General features: G+C 47.3%; 1 protein-coding gene and 3 long non-coding RNA genes across 19 annotated transcripts in view; 2 read left to right on the top strand and 2 right to left on the bottom strand.

Annotated features, from left to right (window-relative positions):
• Positions 1 to 4,019, bottom strand: part of SEZ6L (seizure related 6 homolog like) — a 224,320-nt gene extending 220,301 nt beyond the window's left edge. For all 16 annotated transcript variants that reach the window (XM_078336727.1, XM_035257081.3, XM_078336742.1 and 13 more), the window contains exon 1: positions 3,725 to 4,019. In XM_078336727.1, coding sequence (XP_078192853.1) covers positions 3,725 to 3,818 — 94 coding nt within the window. In that variant the 5' untranslated portion in view covers positions 3,819 to 4,019. The remainder of the gene's footprint in view (positions 1 to 3,724) is intronic.
• Positions 2,469 to 3,248, top strand: LOC128928782 (uncharacterized). The gene is made up of 3 exons (XR_008474327.2): positions 2,469 to 2,523; positions 2,888 to 2,990; positions 3,116 to 3,248. It is a non-coding gene; the product is annotated as an uncharacterized LOC128928782 (long non-coding RNA).
• Positions 4,020 to 4,340: 321 nt separating the features above from the next.
• Positions 4,341 to 12,165, top strand: LOC103796342 (uncharacterized). The gene is made up of 7 exons (XR_001914643.4): positions 4,341 to 4,478; positions 6,682 to 6,811; positions 9,206 to 9,917; positions 10,137 to 10,253; positions 10,782 to 10,904; positions 11,650 to 11,797; positions 11,944 to 12,165. It is a non-coding gene; the product is annotated as an uncharacterized LOC103796342 (long non-coding RNA).
• Positions 8,495 to 16,126, bottom strand: LOC144577628 (uncharacterized). Its single transcript, XR_013521911.1, has 3 exons — positions 15,901 to 16,126; positions 11,895 to 12,121; positions 8,495 to 9,566 (listed from the first exon to the last, which is right to left on the bottom strand). It is a non-coding gene; the product is annotated as an uncharacterized LOC144577628 (long non-coding RNA).
• Positions 16,127 to 20,019: the final 3,893 nt, after the last annotated feature.

Genomic DNA, 20,019 nt, shown 5'->3' with positions numbered 1-20,019 from the left:
GACTTGCTTCTTATGTCTTCTTTGCAACCATTAACCTGCTATCCTACACCTGCTGGATCTCTAGAACCACTGAACTCTGATTGCTGATTATAATATTGAGGTTTAGAAAGAAACAGCATGAGAGTTTGGAAGGGAGTGTGTCTGCACCAGACAGTGTCAAATTCTCATCTGCCAAAGGTGAGAATACAGGTAACCGGGGCTACTCACTATCCCCCTTCCACCCCTTTCTACTTTCACCTGAATTATCCCAATATGTATACCACCATCTGCTTCACGCCAATCACAGAGATTTGTTTTCTTGGTGTCTACTAATAGGAGCAGCTTGCCCTTTGGCACCTACTCTGTGCCACCTGCTTTTACATGCATTATGTAATCTCTGCAACCATCCTTCCAGGCTGGTATCATCAGTCCTCCTTCCCCTGCCCCCATTCCTCAGATGGCGAAATGGAAGTTCAGAGAAGATAGTTCTGCTGAAGGCCATGCATTTGTAAACAATGGAGCTGGCCTGTGGACCCAGGTCACTCTAATTATAGAGCTACACTTTTTTCCTGAACTTTATAAATCAAAAGTCCAGTGCCCAGCTCAGTCAAACTGTCTAGAACAGCCTTGCCACTGGATGTTTTGCAATTTGGCTTCATGAAGGAAACTACAAAAAATACATAAATGGCAGTTTATATATTCTCCTGGCTTCCTTTTACCTTTTCTTTCTCTTTTCACTGCGTGCATCAAGAGTGACCAATACTTTTCTTTTGAGAAACAGGAATCAAACGTAGTAAGCAGAAAGAGGGAGAGGAGAGATGGCGGCAAGGCTTCCAGGCTGAGAGGAGCTCCATTCTGCTGACCTTTGGCGTTACACACACCTGGTGGTTCCACAGGTCAGAATTCCCCTCTCTTCTGCCCTTAGACGCTAACTATAGCTTGGAGCGCCCCTAGTGGAGGTATACACAGTGGGTGTATTGCAGAAATTGTCTCTGGACAGAATAGGAGGGCCAGGAAATTGAGCCCATTTGAACAGCTTGGTGGAATGGACTTGTAAGCAAAGATAAGAAAACAATCCTTTTGCCTTGGAAGGGGAAGTAAAGGAATGTAACATTATTTTTGTAATACCTAACTGAGCCATATGAGCACAAGAAGAATCCCTCAAGCTTAAATAAGGTGGCCCCTGGCAGGAACGGGCAAAACTCTATGGAAAATAATGCCAATCCATAATGAAAATAGTCTTTAAGTGAATCTAACAACAACACACGTTAGAGACTGGGGAAGCAGCAAATTTGAGTCTTATTGAGCAATACTGAATTTGCCTTATTAATTCAAGAGAAAAAGAAAAGAAATTATACTCAGGCTCTGCAGTCTTAGCACGTAGTTACAATTATTCCCCATGTGCATATCTTAGACAATAAGGAGCCTCTTCAAAAACAAGTTATACTTTATACTTATTCAAGCCTTACGGCAGAATGGCCCAGAGAACCACGTGACCTGCATAAGAATGTAGCAACAAGTCCCTTTCGAGTATTTACAAATCCCCCCACTCCACCGCAAACAGAAGAACTAGTTTGCAACACTGAGTTAGGTGAACGGTTTTCCAACTGACGTTAGTGGATGTTGGGGTCTATATTAAAAATAGATTTTATTGTGGAAGGTCAGTTGTCTCCAAATGCACTACCAGACTTGGCAATGCTCATTGGCCGATTTCGCTCCCTCCTTATGACTCAGAGTCAGAACCACACAGTTATTAATGAGCTTTCTGAAGTAGCACATCACTTGACTTTAATTTGGTGGTGACCTGAAGTTAATTAAAAAAATATTCTGGCTAGCCGTAGTGTTGAGCAGTTGGAAAAATAGTATGAAATGTCTTAAAAATTAAAACACACACATGTCTCCCTCTGCCCTTACAGTGTGTTTGAAGCCAGCGAGGGAAACAGAACAGGAAATCCTTGTCTTGGATGACAATTCAATATATGCCAATAAGACATTTTTCTTTTTTTCCTGCAAGGTGGTGTATTGGAGAGTGGACTCCTCAGAGGTAGAACTGCTTTAGAAAATCCAGTACGCTGCTGGGTAGCCTTGGGCTCTTTTTGTATGTGTGTTAGTCACAATATAGATTCAAAAGGGGGTGGGGGAGGGAGAGCTGGACTCAGTTCAAGGCCACCAAGCCATTGTTAGAAAGAGACAGCTAATTAAGAAAGGCCACGCTGTGGTGGAAATGATTTGTTTAAACCAAATCTCTTTCCCTACCTTTCCCAGAGAAACTGTCCAGACCTGGTGTAAATTGTGGCTATTATTGCCTCATAACAAAAGGGGGGTTCTTCAATGATATGCTTTGTTAAACAAAAGATGACGAATAATTTCCTTTGCTCTGCACTCCGGGCTCTACATTTAAAAAGACGGGGATATGGGGGATAAAATGCCTGATTTATGCTGAGGGGGGCACTCCAGGCCACCGGGAAGGGTTGAAGGGAAAGGGACCCAGAGCCTGGGCCCATGGAACTGAGAGCTGTCCAGGGCCTTTGGTGCTGAAAGCAGGTGTGCGCGCTGGGGGTCCAGAAATCCCCAGGAAAGGACACCGCCTGTCTCCCAACTCGGGCAAGACGGTGCCAATGACAGAGGCGAAGCCCCAGATAAGCACAGTGCCTACTGTCCGTCTTTAGCCTGGGAAGACCCTGCAGTTGCCTGTTTTTTTTACATGTGTGGAGCGCATTTCTGGGAACCGGAGTTAGACCACGCAAGAAGGCCGGGTCCAGTGGTCAGCTAACGCTCCCATCCACTTTCGGGTCTCCCAGGTGCCCGAGCAAGCCCCCTAAGCTCTGAGGGTTAGTTTTGGGTGAGTTAGGCGTTGCACCCCTCTCTCTATCTGGCCCTTTCTCCCCATGCCACAACTTTTCCTAAGGTACCTTACCGGGGTGGAGAGAGGGTATGGCTCCGGATCTGAGAAGGAGGAGCTGCCATTCTCGGCTAAACTTGGACCCCTCTTCCCATTCAGCAAACGCGTGGTAGGTGAAACTAACAGCCCCCCCCCCACCCCATTCCTAACAGTAGGCTGTCGGCGAGGGGGTAGAGGGGAGTCCCTTCAGGTTCCCAACTGCTAACTAACATCTCTTCTCCTTCCCCTGCCAAGTTCTCAGAGCCCTCAGCCCCCTCCACCGGCCTCTGGCAAAAGCCACACCCAAGTCCGGTATCCTGACGCTTGGCTGAGGATCCAGGGACTCAGCCCTTCTGGGCAGCCCTAACCGAAGGAGTCAAGGGTTTCGGAGGTGCCGGGGAAGGGGAGCGGCAAATTCACTGTTTGAATCTAGTCCTCAGTTGCAGGGTGGGTCAGCTGTCATCCCCCTTCCCGTCCTCTCCCCAAGAGGAAGAGAAATATCTGGCACCCAGCCCCGGGTGCGGTTGCAGAGAAGCTCCGGGAATTTGGGGTTTGGAGGCGACCCTACTCCAAGGAGATCCTCTCTGGCTGCAAAGGAGAGTCAGCCCCGCAGCCAGGGAAGACCGAAAGGGAGCCCGCAGCCGAAGCAGCGAAGCGCCCGAGTCCTTCAACACATCCCCGCCTCCACACTCCCGTCAGCCCGGGCCAAGGGGGCGCGCGGTTCCTGGTCGCGAATTCGGGCAGCCGCCGCCGCTTCCCATCCCCGCGGGTGGTGCCTCAGTCGCCCGGTCAGCCCCGACCCCTGGCCGCCCCGCTCTCCAGTCAACTTCGCCCCCTACCCGCCCCGCCCCTCGGGGCGCTTACCTCGCTCCAGCGCTGCCGCCGGGCTCCCCAGGAGCAGAGCGAGGAGCAGCGAGATCCCGCCGAGTCCCGCGGCGGGCGGCCGGGCCGCGGGCATCGTGGCTGCGGGGGGCGCGGAGCCGCCGGCTGCGGGGGGGGGGGGGGCGGGCGGACGGCGCGGGAGCCGGGGAAGGAGGGAGGGAGGCGGGAGCGAGGGAGGGGGCCGCGGTCCGGGGCAGCTTCCGGAGCCCCCCGGGCGGACGCGCGCTCAGCCCCGCGGTCGCTCTGGCCGAGCTGCGCCGGGCGCGGGCGGGCGAGTGAGGAGGAGCCGGCGAGCGAGCGAACGAGCGTGGAGCGAGAGGGAGGAGGGAGGGGGCTGGGGCCGAGTCTGTGCCGAGCGAGTGCAGGGAGGGAGGGGGCGGGCGAGCGGGCAGCGAGCTGGAGGGGCTGCGGCGGCGCCGGGGGTGCCAGCCGCCTCCTCTGGCCGCCGGCCCGTCGGCCCTGCAAAGTTTAACGCCAATCCCCCTCGCGTCCTGGGAGCGGAGCTTTTCCTCTCTCTGCGGACGCTCTCAGCAGCCCTGCCTGGCCAGGCCAAGCTGGAGAGCACCCGGACCATTTTCCAGACGGAGAGATGGAGGCCTGGAAACCGAGCTTGTGAGCAGCCCGGAGCTTTCCATTGCCTGTCCAGCCTTCCAGATACATCCCAGTTCCAGTTCTCTCCAGGGCCCTCTGGGATCCAGCCAGCCTGCTTCCCCGCCAGGGCCCCGCTGCTTCCAAAGTGAGTCCCCATAACCTAGAAAGTCTCTCACTCTACGGATCTGGTGAGAGCTCTGAATCTCTCTAGAACACTACAGGCAGCCACAAAACTGCATCTAACACCAGGGGGTCTGGACCCCTCTGAAGCCCAATCACAAACTCGAAATTAAGATCCATCTCTACTTTCTAATCTGAGCCCCATCTCCCACAGTCCCACTGCCGGCAGGGCACTGGAGCAGGCTTCCTCTCAGGTCAGCCCCTTGCCCCTTCCTGCACCCCCTTCCTCATCTGAGCAGGACTGCAAGGCGCACCTCTGCTGCTGATTCTCAAGCAACGTGTCTTTTCTCCACAAATAGAGGTGGTGAGGGACAAGCAATGAGGGAGACAAGCAGATACTTGGGGACAGACATTGGCAGAGAACTAGGTGGGGACAAGCTTGTGCACAGTTCTGGAGACTGTCTTTTCTCCCTGCCTAGTCTTGGCAGGCTGGTCAGGCTTTACAGGCCTCTCACCCCAATTTAGAAGCTGTCCTCCTTCCCCCACCCTACCTTGCCATACTATCTACACACTGCAGCCTGAACAGGCGGAGGGAGCAGATGGAGAGAAGGTTGCAGGCAGCAACAGGGGGAGGAATATGTCTTTAGCAGCGTGGTGGAGCCAGGAGTCCCTAGAAAGAATGGGTGGGGGAGGTGAATACTGGATGAAGGAGGGAAGAGGGAGCACTCTGGCCCAGGATTTCAGAAGACTCTCCACACCCAGAGCTTCCCCACGTACTCACTAAAACAATGCTCTTTTATGGGCCACTCACTGCAGGCCCAGACCTGCCCCAGCCTTTGGGGGACAGAGAGCCCCCTGTAAAATCCTATCCTGAGTTGCAAGAGGCTTCCATTCTTGCAGAAAACCCAACTGGTTTTTATAAAGAAGGTGGCTGAGGCAGGGGTGCAGGAGGGCTGATTTCTCCTTTGGAGAAGATGAAGCACTTGACGCTTCACTGTATGAGGCTGCCAGTTCTCTATGGAGGGACCTTGCCTGTTTGTCTGCTGTTATACACTCTGGCTCTGCATAGTACAGGGCTAGCATGCAGTGGGTACTCATAAGACTTGTTCACTGGAAATGTAAAGAAGCAAGGAAGATGGAGAAAAAGAGGGGAAAGGGGAGAAAGCGAGTGAGAGAAAAACAGAGATAGGTTAGCTATTTTTAACTTTGAGGTTTGGGGGTACATGTGCAGGTTTGTTATTTATGCAAACTTGTGTCACCAGAGTTTGTTGTACAGATGAATTTCATCACCCAGATCTTAAGCCTAGTACTCAATAGCTTTTTCTGATCCTCTCCCTCTTCCCACCTTCCACCCTCTGGTAAACCCCAGTGTGTGTTGTTCCCCTCTATGTGTCTGTGTGCTTTCATCATTTAGCTCCTACCTGTAAGTGAGAACTTGTGATATTTGTTTTTTTGTTCCTGTTAGTGTGCCAAGGATAATGGTCTCCAGCTCCATTCGTGTTTTTGCAAAGAACATGATCTCATTCTTTTTTATAGCTGCATAGTATTCCATGGTGTATGTACCATATATATATATATACATGCTCATTCAAGAGCACTTATTTCCTAGGGTTAGAGAGAGGATCCCGTGAACTGATGGGCTAAAGCATTTAGCCCAGTTTTTGCTGCACAGTCAGAGCAATTATCACCGTTATCATACCTACCTAGACTGTAAGGAAAACACTCAATTTCATTCTCAAATATTTGGTGTTGCGAAAGAGTCAGCACTAGGATAGTCTTTGTTCTTGTGAACAGTGCTGCAATTAACATACGTCTGCATGTGTCTTTATAACAGAACAATTTATATTCCTTTGGGTATATACCCTGTAATGTCAGACAACCTATAGAATGGGAGGAAATGTTTGCAAACTATGCATCTGCAAAGGCCTAATATCCAGCATCTATAAGGAATTTAAACAAATTTACAAGAAAAAAAAAAAAACAAGCAACCCAACTGAAAAGGAAACTATTGTGTAAATAATCTACTGTTTGCCAGGTGCCGTCCTACCCAGGCACAGTCTCTCACCAATTTCATAATCATCCTGATAGTGAGGTGTGGTTATCACCATCTGACAGATAAGTATCTGATTTTTTTGTGGAAGACTCCAAGCCAGCCAAGGTCACTCTGTCAGAAAGCAGTGGGATTTGACAGGTTCAAGGCCAGGCCAGAACCCATTTCACGTTCACAGGCTACCTCCCAGAAATTTGGTGGCTGCGTCTGTGCTATGATTTGGTGGCTACCTCCTGCAGCTTCAACTCCTCCTCACAACCAGAAGGGCCACAGTCACTAAAAGTGCACCCACGGGGTTACTACCTTTGGTAAGTACATTGAATTCCTAGATCATTTCTTGCATGCAGGTGTCTTATGAGGAAGAAGTGGCACTGTAAACCATTAACCCGTTGAACATGTGGGTGGAGATTTACTCATTCCATTTGCTGGCTAAAACAAGGCACAGAGGAAAGTTTTGAGAAAACAGGATGCAGACCTGATTGTCTGAGAGTGTGGTGTTGGGAATGCAAAGTGATTATTTAGGAACAATATGAAGACTATTTTTGGAAGAAGAAATAGCCTAATAGGAATAGAATTCTGAGAGGGACTAGAACAGCTTGCAGATAAAAATCTTCATCCATCACATTTTGATAGCCATTTTACAGATGAAGAAACTGAGGTTCAGGGAGGCAAAGTAACTTGCTTGATATCATACACTTGGTTTACCTTTTGCCCGGGCTGTGGTCTATCTAATAGGGCCCTTCCTGCCTAGTTTCTGGTGTCAGGGTGAGCTTCCTGCTACCCAAATGCCGCCTGGGGAGATAATTTTAGCTTCTCTGCTGATTAGATGGTGTGTGCCTACAATTCTATTCGCCTTGTATTTTGCCATGTGATAAACAGAGCATCAGCTCTTATGCGGTTAAAATTAGTACAGTGGTGGCAAAGGGTTATATCCTAGCCTCACCTCTTCCTTACAGGATGACAAGGGCAAGTTACTTAACCTCTCTGAGCTTTATTTTCCTCTTTTGAGAAGTAGGGATAAAAATAACACTTATCACATGGAGTGATTGACATAAATGGATAATAATGTCCTTGAGGATGAGGGGCTATTACAGCACTTATTTCCTAGGGTTCTAGAGAAGATCCCATGAACTAATGGACTAAAGCATTTAGCCCAGTTTTTTGCTACACAGTTGGAGCAATTATCGCCATTATCATACCTACCTAGACTGTAAGGAAAACATTCAATTTCATTCTCAAATATTTGGTGTTGTGAGAGAGTGAGCACTAGGATAGGGGCCCTGAGTTTGGATTTCTCCTCCCTCTGCTGACTTGCTGTGTGATATTAAGTGAGTCACCAGTCTCTCTGGGATTCTGTTTCCCTATTCATCTACCCACCTATCCATACACCCACCTACTCATCCATATATTCACGAATCCATGCATCCATCCAACAATTCAGCTATCCCTCTACCTACCCTTCCTTCTGTCCTCCCTTTCTATCTTCTTTTCTCCCTCTTTTCTATTCATTCATTCATCCACCCATCCATCCATTCAACCATCCACCCACTCACCCATCTGTCCATCTATCTACAAATACTGTTTGAGCATTTACTGTTCATTGAATGTCTACCACGTGGCAAACAGTGCTGGGTGCTGTGGATGCAACAGACTCCGTCTCTGGCTCTCCAGGGCTCACATTCTAGTGAAGCCTGGCAACACAATGGCCCAAACCACTTCCAAGATGAATGCTCTATGCTAGGGGAGGCAGTTTAGCAGGGTTGTTTAAAGCCTGGGCTTTGAATCTCAACAAGCCTCCATTTGAATGGCTTATCTCCTACTAACTAACAGTGGTGGGATTTTGAACAAATAAATTAACCTCCCAGAAACCATTTCAATGAAAGGCTGTCATTTAAGAATCATTGACACATCATCATAAAGCACTTAGGATAGTGCCTGTGTCGGGCACTGTTCTGGGCACTGATGAGACAGCATTGAACAAGACAAAGTTCTTGCTCTCTGGAGTTTATTTTGTACAGATGAGAAATAGACCATAAAGTCATTCACAAATAGGAATTTCAGAGAGCTCTAATTCTATGAGGCAGATAAAACAAGGTGAATTGAGAATAAAAGAGGCAAGTTCTTTTTGAACAATCAGGGTTGGTCTTCTAGAATAGGAGACATTTAAGTAGAGAAAGGAATGGTGAGACAGACACCAAGCGCAGGCTGCAGCACATTCCTGGTGGAAAACACAGCAAGTGCAAGGTCCTGAGGCTAAAACAGGGTCGTTGCAATTAATGGAAGTCATTGTCATCATGGGTCTGTGATCCCATTTCTTTGTCTAGGCAGATCGTGATTAATCAGGGGCTTGATTTTGAGGTCATCAGACAGTCTGTACTCCGTGACTGCTCTCTCCATCAGTGCACACTTACACCCCCACCCTGCCAAATCTTGCATCATGTATCTCCCTTAGGAATATCTGGTTGATGGAAAGATTTTAATCGCTGAGAGGAAAAAAAGAGAAAAATCTTTTGTCTCAGAGTAAAAATGAAATACAAAAAAAAAAAAGACATCTGAAAAGATAAGAAGACAATGAAAAGAAAAAAAGTCCCAGCAATAGTATGTCTCAGGAGACAAATCCACCGTGGGTCTTTGAAGGGGACGCAGAGCATCCAGCTAGTGTCTCCACGCTCTATTTTCATTTTGGTCTTTGTCACTTGCAGATGAGCCTATGCAGCATCACTCAGGAAGCCCGTGGTCCTCACATCACTCTGGCCAGACGCTAACAAGAAAATGATCCACTGTGATGCAGCCGACCCCATCCGGTGCATCCACATTACCTGGAAAGAAGCAATTATGCCCCTTTGGTTTCCTTGGAAATACTTGGTCTGTCTGTATCATCCGCCCTGGCTCTTAAGAAATACCCATGCACGGTAGAGCTCTGACAGGGAGGCAATGCGTTTATTTTCACACTGAAAGTTTACAGAATACAAAGTGAGCCTGTAAGATGGATGGGCACTCTCCAGAGGCTTGTGTGGCCAGACAGGAAGGAAAACCAGTGCACCCTCAGGAACGTGGAGGAAGCTGAAAGAGAGGGACAGACACATCGGGTTGGATCAGGCCCCCACAGTCAAATTCCTGCAAACCCAGCTAGGAGATTTTCCCGACTAAGGGTTATGTTCTTGGGACTCAAAGATGAGAAGAAAAATCAATTAAAGATACTGTGGATATGTACACATTCTGTTGGCATTATAAACTGTGACACATACATTTTCCAGTCCATAGAGAACAGACTGCATCCGCATAGCAGCACACATCTATGGGCTATTCTAAGACTTTTGTGTTTGGGGACCCCATGAGTCCCTGTGTCCTCTGGAACAAGCAGGTTTATTTGGAGTCAGACATATCTCAGTTTAAGTCAGAACTCTCTCCTAGGTGAGTAACTTTTATTTATTTATTTATTTATTTGTGTATTTATTTATTTTGAGACGGAGTTTCACTCTTGTTACCCAGGCTGGAGTGCAATGGCGTGATCTCGGCTCACCGCAACCTCCGCCTCCTGGGTTCAAGCAATTCTCCCGCCTCAGCCTCCTAGGTAGCTGGGATTACAGGCACGCGCCACCATGCCCAGCTAATTTTTTGTATTTTTTTTAGTAGAGACGGGGTTTCACCATGTTGACCAGGATGGTCTCGATCTCTTGACCTCGTGATCCACCTGCCTTGGCCTCCCAAAGTGCTGGGATTACAGGCTTGAGCCACCGCGCCCGGCCGGTGAGTAACTTTTAAACATCGGTTTCCTTGTCTGTATAAGGTGAAGAATATTAGTAACTACTTCCTAGGGTTATTATGGAAGTAAAAGAGGGGGCTGCATGATCAGTGCTGAACTGATTGCCCAGCCTGTAGTAGGTGCTCAATGAACAGGAGCAGCGACCGTACATTATAGAAATGGTCAGGGAAAAACAGAGCCCAAATGCTAGAAAAATCTCTTCTCTCATAGGGTTTAGTACATGCATTTATGGATGTCTAGAACCAGAAGGAAGTCCAGCTGGGATTAAAGGTGCAGAATAAGTAAAACTTCCAAACCCATCAGGGGCTTGGTCAATCTAACCCATTTTTTTGTGTGAGCCTCCTCACTTGAAATTAACCAAGGCAGGACTGTTCTGTTCAATTACAGGAACATTCTCCAGCCCTTCGACTTCCTCTCAAATCTTACCACTCTGTTAGTATGGAATATTGAAAAGGCCAGGCTAGGTAAGGTCCCTGCTGATCAATATCCTGTCCTTTCTCTCTGCTCCCCAGCCAAAGCCCAGCCTCTCTGCCAGGGAGGACACAGGAGAACAGACGCAGCCTCTGTGTCAGGAGGAGGGATGTCTGTGGACCCTCTGAGGCCCACAGGGAGAAGCCACACACTCACAGCACCAGGTCTGTGGTTTTCCAGTGTGGTTTTCCACACTGTCCCTGGAAGGAAGTACCACTCAGCAGAAACAAAAGTCAAGGAATTTCCCCATAGAGATCGTGGCATGGGCTTGAGTTCAAGAGCTCAATGGATAGTGAGTGGAAATTAAAAAGCCCAGAGCATCCCCCGCTAACTCCTGTGTGACATCCATAAGTCCCTTGCCCTCTCTGATCCTTAATTCACCCATATGAAAAAGTAGAATAATTAGGAAAAATGATCTCTCAGTTCTGAAATTCAATCATTCTATGATGTCAGCAACTACACCTGAGAGACGATGAGTTCTACTACAGTTATCTTGTTGAAAGTAAAAGCTGACTTTTTTTTTTAAGCAACTGCTTTAGAGTTTGCCACTCGATATTCTCTTCAATCCTTACAACAACTCTGGAAGGTTAGTTTTATTATAACGCACACTCCTGCCTTATCCTATAGAACCCTTCTGATCTGGTCTCTCCTTCTCATTTGGCCTTACCTTGTACCTCCTTTTATAAAGCGCCAGCTGCAAGGATTCTAATCTTAGAGCTGCCTAGGACTTTGCTCTTGCCATGCCCCTGCCTGGAGGGCCTTTCCTTCTGATATGTAAGCGGCTGGCTCTTTCTCCTCTTTCTGTGGCCAGCTAGACTGGCTTCTCATCAGAGAGGACAACCTTGGTTTTAAATCTTACTCAGCCTATATCACGATCTACAATTATCTCTCTTATTTATGTGTTCGCAGATATATTATCTCTGTTCTCCCACTAGACTTGAAGCTCAATGAATGCCAGAACCTTTCTGAGATCAAAGCACATAGCAAGTTTTCAGTGAACTCTTGTTAACTTTCCAGTGAAGGAATAAATGAATGACAAAGTGGAAACACTTTGCAGGTGAGTAAACGGAGGCTCGGAGGGGTGATGAAATTTGCCAACGGTCACCAGTCAGTAAGTGTGACAGAAGTAGGAATGGAACCCAGGGCTGTCTCACCTCTGGCTTGAGTCTGTAACCACTTGACCACACTGCCTTTCGGGTCCAGGAACAGGTGATGCTTCCCAGCAGTGAGATTCTAAACCAGCGGGAGTTCCAAGCCGGAGACGTGATCTAAGCGCCGGGGTCTGAATGTCTGTGAGCATTGCGAGTCATTTTAAGGAAAGGCAACGTTAGCGGCACCATTAAAGCCTGCTCTTCCTCCAGCTCATCACTGCCATCCCCACCTATTAAAATAATGGTATGGAAAATAAACAGCCTTTATGTACCATTTTATACAGTGCACGCATTGTTTGTTTCTCTTACTGTTTCCATGGCAGTGACGTTTGTTCTCAGGATAACTTCAGGTTTTTGCGTGATGGAAGGGAATGGAATAAAATTACTTGGGAGGAAATTGCCAAGCACAGGCTTTTTCTTCTTCAGATGCCCCACACCCCAGCGCTTAACAGCAGCCACACCCTGAAGTCTGAAGCACAGGATGAAGGCTTCCCCTACAGCCTTCCGTGGCTCCCAAATTCCCCGTAATCTGAATGCCATGGATCTGAGCCTGGCTAAAGACCTCTACTGCCTGGCTTCCTCTCCTGCCCTTTCCCTTCTCTGCTATATAGACTTGCCTATAGGCAATGTCCCTCCTCATTTTGTCGAATGTGGGGTTTTTCACCACCCTGCATTTGTTCATGCTGTTCAGGGTATCTGGGTTACCCACCTTCCCCTCACCTCTCTACCAGGGTAAACTGCTACTCATTTTTTTCACGTTGAGCTTTAGGTGTGACCCTGTACCTCCTTTCTTCTTTCCCACACATTCGGGTAATGTGATGTTTCTTTCCTCACCTCTCCTGTAATCTTCTTAGGCATCGTGTTTGTTCACTGTATGGCCACCCAGACTCCAAGCTGCTTGAGGGCGGGAATGATGCTTATTCAGGGTCTAGCCACGTTCCGGGAACATAGTAGATGCTTAACAAATGCTTGTGACACCAAATTTAAAAATACTAATAATAATAATCCGGCGGTCTGTGAGGCTCCCTATGGAAACGGTGTGTGAGTATATCTCCTTCTTGAGGAATAAATATGGAAGATTAAGTCAAAGCCCTGGACAGTGCTTCTCAACTTAGGCTGCACCTGGGAATCATCCGTGCAGCTATTAGAAATTCAGATGCCTAGGTTGCACCCCGAGTTAATTATGTGAGATCCTCTGGGTGTGGGCCTAAGGATCTGTGTTATTTAAAAGTCCCCTAGGTAATTCCAGTGCGCAGCGGGACGAAGAGCCACTGTGCAGCAAGTTCCTGTTCAGGACCCTAACCAAGGCTTTGCGTTAAGGTCGCGGAGACCAGGGGTCTCCTCAGGGGCTGAGTTCACCGCAGAGTCCGCAGAGTCCATGGACCCAGAGCCAGGACTGAGCTGATCCCTGAATCTGGTTAGAATGTTAACAGCAGCACTGAATGTTGACTAAGCACCCACTGTCTGCCTGGCACATGCCAGTGTGCCTTCCGTGAACCATATCGTGATCCCCACTTTAACCTGTGAAGTTGATACTGTTCAGTTGAGAGTCGCAGAGTGGAGGGATTGCCCACGTTCCCATGGCCAGGCAATGACAGAGATGGGGTTTGAACCCAGGTGAACCCAGGTTCACCTATATCCCAAATCTATGCCCTGAACCATTTCTCAAATATAGGCAGGATAGGGCAGCTGGGAGGAGCTGAAGAGGAACTGTACCCTAGCCACCTGGGTCAAAGCCCACCAAACCACTGCAGAGGGCCCACTGTTCTACCTGCTCCTCTCCAGCAAGGGTTATACACTCCTCTCCTTCCTAGCGTACTGCTTTTCTGTTCCCTCTCCCTCCCTCCCTCCTCTCTACTTCCTCTCATTCTCCCTCCATCTCTCCCTTTCTTTCTCCCTCTCTCTTTCTCTTTTCTCTCTGGTCTTATCTTTCTTCTTTCTCTCTCCCTCTCTGCCCACTCTCCCCCCCTCTACCCCCTCTCTTTCCTCCCTCTTTCTCCCACTCTCTCTTACCTACTTCCCTCTTTCCTCTGTCTTCTCTTTCTCTCCCTTTTCTCTCTTTCTCTGTCTCTTTCTCACTTCTCTCTCCTTTTCTTTGTCTCTCTTTCTCCTCTCTCCCCGTCTTTCTCTCTCTCTTCTCTCTCCACCCTCACTCTTCTCTCTCTTTCTCTCCCTCTTTCTCCTTCCTCTCTTCTCCTCCCCACTCCCTCTTCCTCTTCCTCTCTCACTTTCCTCTCCCTCTCCTCTCTTCCTTTCCTCTTTCTCTTCCCCTCCCCACTTTTCCCTTTCCCTCTGTCTCTTCCCCCCTTCCCCCATCTGTGCTGGATATCCCTAATTAGAGCAGTCTGGGTGGGGGTCTTGTGATCCGAAGGCCCAACACCCTCTGAGGCCTCAGCCTTAGCAGTTCCCAGGGCCTGAGGGAGAAGGGACTCTGTCTGGGGCCTCTGGGAGGCGGTAGCCTCAGGGTGGCAGCTTGGGATTGGAGGGTGAATGCTGGCACTCCCCACACACCCAGCACTGGCTTGGTATCTGAATGGTGGCTCATTCGAGCTCATTTTCCAGCTGATGTTTATTGCGGACTTATTAAGTGTCAGATCCTGTTCCCACAACAACCCTATAAACCGAATCACCTGGAAAATGGAATTTGGAAACACGAACAAGAGAACACACAACTCTATTAGCCAGGTTTTGCTCAAATCTCTGCAAGGTCTTCCCAGAACAATGAGTTTAAAATGGCAACCCCTCTTCATCTGCCCCCGGTTCCTGTCCCATGGTCTCCCTGTCCTCCTGTCCCGCTTTATTTCCCCACAGCACGTCTCGGCATCTGAGTATTATGTTGCTACTTATCCATGCTGTTTATGTCTGCTTCTTCCAACTAGAATGCCCATCGCATGAGGGTGGTGGTTTTTTTAAATCTGTTTTGTTTGTTGCTTTATTCTCAGTACCTAGAAGTGGATTTGCTTATAGTTGGCATTCACAGTGTGTTTGTTGAGTGAATATCACAGTGTGTTTGTTGAGTGAATACATAAAACTGCATCTTCCTTGTCTTCTGAGTCGTATTTACTTTGTTTATGATTATGTTTACATCAGACATATAATACGTTCCAAGGTTAGAATAATAAGACAACAGAGTGCAGCAAGTCACCAGCGCATGATAGGGGCTTTGTTGATATGAGATGACATTCATGACCATCCATTCCTTAGGGCTCTGCACTGGAAAGGGACCAATGCTCGCTATACTCAGCCAGAAAAGGGTGGGAGGGCTTTGTTAGAAGGTTAGGAGTATCTCATAGACCAAAGAGAGTTAAAAAAGTAGGCCTGGGAGAGCACAAAAGCAATTCTGAGGATCTGGGAAGCAGAGACCCTCCCCAGTTCTTCAAAGTGGTTGCATTTGGCATGAATCACTACTGAGGCTGAGTCATGTGCCTCCTTTTGGGAAAATGATGATGGAGGCTTCTGATTGAAAAGCTCACCAAGCTTGCATCCAATGAATAGTTTTCAAGACAAAATTAAGGTGCTGGCATCAAAATAAAGGCAAGTGTGGATTCTGGTGGGAGAAACAGTAGATGCCCATGATATTCCACATATTAAATCCACTGGGCACCCCAATATGTGTAGGGGGCTATGTGACTGTAAAGGAACCAGTTGAGGCCTCTGATGATTTGGGCTGTCCATGTTCCTTCCTCTCAGCCATTTGGGACATCAGAACTCTAAGGAACAGCCTCAGCTTGCATAAAAGGTCATGAATGTCATGGCAGATCTCGGGACTCAGGAGTTCCAGGTTCCATCTATTCCAACCAAAATCTGCTCTGGAAGTAAGTCCATCAGCCTGTAAAAGGGTAGTATCCACCTACCCACTAATGCACTCAGAGCAAGAATCACAAGCAGATACATGGACTTGACTGCAGAGATCAATTCTTGTTTTAATCAGTATAGGTTAGGGTATGCTGCAGTAACAAACTTCAAAATTTGAATTGCTTAATGCAACAGCGGTTTAGTTTTCACTCACCAAAGTCCTGTGGGATTTCAGCTGCTTTCCAGGACCACTGTCTTCCCTGCAGTGACCTGATGATCCAAGTCACTCCCATCCTGCAGTTTTGTTATCTCTAATGCTGGCTTTCTGACCACTGCTGTTTCCCTCTCTCCAAATGGAAATGCCATGTTCGAGTTCATGGTCTATTGGGTAGAAGTAGCCACATGGCCTCACTCTAACCACCAAGAAAGCTGAAAAATTCAGGGGAGCAGGTGGAATGTGGGATGAGCTCTATGATCCCTTCTGTGATCATAGAACACGCCCTGGCAACTAAAGCCATGACAATGGAACACTGGCCTTGTAGGGGGCAGTACTGAAAAACCAACAGGATGCCTCTTAGTGAGGTCTGGTGATTAGAAACCCAGAGACCATTTTATATTCTATGCTCGCCTGAGATATACCACCTGCAAAGCAGTCTGTGGAGGATACAGGACTGGATATGGGAGATGGGGAGTCAACATTGGTTAAATGACTTGCTCCATGCCAGGCATAATCAACATTCCTCATTACCTCTCCAACATCCTCTTGAAAGCTGTGCTCATTTTACAAATGAGAAAACAGATTTAGAGAAATATAATGACTTGTATGAGGTCACATAGCTTATGAGTGGCACAGATTGGAAGATTACCTGAATTCAAAGTCATGTTTTCACTACACCATGAAGCTCATCAGAGCCATGACAAGCATTAAAAGATCTTTCTCTTTATTAAATGAAAATAGTAATGATGTAAATAGAGATGAGGATGATGGTGGTGGGTGATGATGATGAGAAGATGATAGCAACTCCTAATTATCAATATTTTACTACAAGCTGAAAAAGCTGTAATCTCATTAACCCTTCCAATCCCCTTATGGGGTAGGTTCTGTCATTATCCCCATTTCACAGATGAGGCTCAGCTAGGCAAAGCAACGCTTTTTCAATATCACCTAGGGCATGAATACCAGAGTTCAGACTTGAACTCAAAGCTGTCTGATTTCAAAGCCACCCCACCACACTGAAAAGAGAACAACTCAGTTGACTGTTTCATCTACAAGCCTCCAATCACCGGATTCAACTAATCATCTTTCTTTTAACCAACCACTTCTTATTTTGGCATTTCTCAGATGTCTTTATGACTTGCGTCTTTTTTTGAACCAATTTTAAATTCCTCTTAAAAAGGAATGACAGCCTGTCGCACCTAAGATCCAGGAATGAAACATGAACGCTCTGATTGCGTTTCCCGTAAAAATTTACATTCCCGCCTCGCTGTCCTTAACAAAAGACAGATGCTAGTTAGAGTTTTCACTAGAATGTACAGGCTCAGTTTTAATTATGCCAGATCTATCTGAATTTACTGTAGCCCTCTGATTAACAGGGGAAGAAAATCAATAAGCATACCGCAAAATTTGGATGTGTTATACAGCTAACTCCAATTTTATGTTATAATCATGTTTTAATGCGGGTCCTAATAACCATAATTAAGCTGCCTGTGACAGTGCTGGCTGGGACAGAAGCTGTAACTTATTCAAAGATGATTTGTTGAAGGCCTTTCCCGGATTTGGGGTGCATTTTGCCGTTTGGCTGGTTTATGGTGCCGTGGGAGTAGGAACAGTATGCCTGTAGATGGAAGCTCCTGGAAACCTGACTCTTCCCAGGAAAACCCTGGATCTGAGGTTAGAGCTACACCAGGCACTACGGCTGCATCACGCACTTGAGCCTTCGTCAAATATTTATTGAGCACTTACTACATGCCAGGTGCCATCATAAGCCTTGGGAATACAGAATAGTTTTTATTCTACTGGGAGGAGCAGCCATTAAGCAGCTAATTACATAAGTGAGAAATACCAGGTGATATGGGAGGTATTTTAGTTATACGTGCACGTGACATAATGGAAAACTCCGGAGGGCTTCCTAGAGGAAGCAAATTCTTGGCTGAGACCTAGTTAAGTGTAAAGAGACACACTTTAAAAGGAGATCATTTCTGACCAAGGAAACAGCATTTGTAAAGATTTGGAGCTGAAAGGAGGCCGATGTGAGGTGTTCTGAAGAGGGATTGAGTGGTGCAGGGGGAGCCTGTGGCCTCAGTGAGGACCAGGTCATGGAGGGTTTTATAGGCCTCTTCATGAATGCTCAGTGCCTGGCTTCTTGGAGACCTAAGCCTCTGAGACACCTTCCTCCTCCCTTTCCTCCCTCCCTCCCTCTCTCTCCCTCCCTTCCCTCCCTTCTTTCCTTCCTTCCGTCCTTCCTTCTTTCCTCCCTTCTTCCCTCCTTTTTTCTTCCCTATCCACACAAAAAGCATTTATTGAACACTATGTACCAAAATATTAAGTTCTAGCCTTTGACTCTTTTCAATGACCATTCATTCATTCATTCACTTTTTCAAAAGGCATATCGAAATTTCACTTTTTTTTTTTGGTACCAGAAATTCAAGTACTAGATTTATAGGAATCTACCTTGAACTCTATGCATTTGTTGAATCCTACTCATTCAGCAATCTCCCACAAAGATTTCCTGTGTTTTAAGCATGTAGCATTCTAGCCTTCCACCTCTGTTCATTGAATGTTTAGTCCTTCATTAATTCAACAGTCATCCTAGCATGGGATCCCTCAGCAGCTAATCCTAAGGCAAGGACCTGAGTGCAAGTGGTTGACTTGGGAGGTGATCCTGGGAAATATCAGTATGGGGGTGGAGAAGCGAGAGAGAAATAGGAAGGGAGCCAAAGGCAGGGTGTGTTATCAAGCAAATGGCCTCCATGAGCATCTGGGACTTCATTCCACTGGGGGACTCCTGCGGACAGGATAGTGTGTTTGTTTCAGAGTTATCCTTCTGAGGAGTGTGGGAGCTGGGGTATTTATACACCAACTTCAATCAATCTTTGGTTCCAGGACTGCTGAAGCTCATGAGCTAATTCCCCATGATTCCTGGGCAGCCATGCTTGCAGGCAGTAGTGAAAGCCTTCAGTCAAAGAGATGCAAATATAACCATTAGGGGTCAGCACATTGCAATGTTAAGGGCTGAGAGCATATGGGGGATGAGCAGGGGCAGATATTAAATGGACTTACTATAGCTGCATTTATAATACCTACTATGCCCCAGGTATTTGAATTTCACTTAGTGACATACATTTGCTCAAGAGATATTTATTGGCCACCACTATCTGCCTTGCACATAAGATCCCACTCCACAATCTTTATTTTATCCACTCCAGAGTATACCACTCACTATTCTGTATTCATTCATTAACCTTCACTGGATTCCTGATATATGCTGGATGCCTAGGATTTCAGCCTTAATCTCAGGCTCTGGGAAGCAAGACAGATACCCCTAGGAACTAAAAGAGAAGGCTGAACAGATCCTAGTGTACCCTGTGCAGATTGGATGCCCAGCCAAGGCTGGAGTGTCCTCCTGAGGTCTGAGCTATTACGGGGCAGGCCAGCCATGGTTGCTTTGGCTCCTCTCCATGACCTGTGGGAGGCCACAGAAGCTAGGCAAGTAGCCAGGTGTCAGTAACATCTCCTCCCTGGAGCCCAGGTTAGCTCTTGAGCATGGAGATGAGAACCAGCCTAACTAGCCCGGGATAACTGCTGTCTGCCTGAGACAGAAAAAAAAGGAGTTTGGAGTTCAACCACACAGAATCTTTAACCCCAAAACTGTGATGCTCAGCCTGTAATAATCCATGCGAAACACATGTGAGACTTCTTAGGCATGAAGGCTCCTGGCCCCACCCCAGATTGTGATTCAACGGGTCTAGAGTGAGCTCTGGGGTTCTGCATTTTAACTCGGGTATGAGTGATTTTGAAGCAGATGGTCCACAAAGCACGTTGAAAGAAACACTGCTGTAGCCTAATAGCTATCTCTTACAGATGGGGAAATTGAGACTCAGGGAGAGACCCGAGTTGCAGTGACCCACAGGACCAGGATCCAAGCTCTCCACTGCACAAGCCAGAGCTGCCCTCCACTAGAAGAGATGAGACTTCCGGAGCTGCCAGCTACTTGAGCATTTCAGGCACATTCTCTGTTATTGACAGACACTAATGGGGTGATGAACTAAAGAGACCTGAGTTCACCCAATAATTGCAGGTAAGACTAAAAGAGTAAATATGATCCTCATTAAT

Source organism: Callithrix jacchus, chromosome 1 (assembly GCF_049354715.1).
Source record: "Callithrix jacchus isolate 240 chromosome 1, calJac240_pri, whole genome shotgun sequence".
Classification (NCBI taxonomy): domain Eukaryota; kingdom Metazoa; phylum Chordata; class Mammalia; order Primates; family Cebidae; genus Callithrix; species Callithrix jacchus.
Note: the sequence above shows the minus strand (reverse complement) of the source record. Positions and strands in the feature narration are given on the sequence as shown.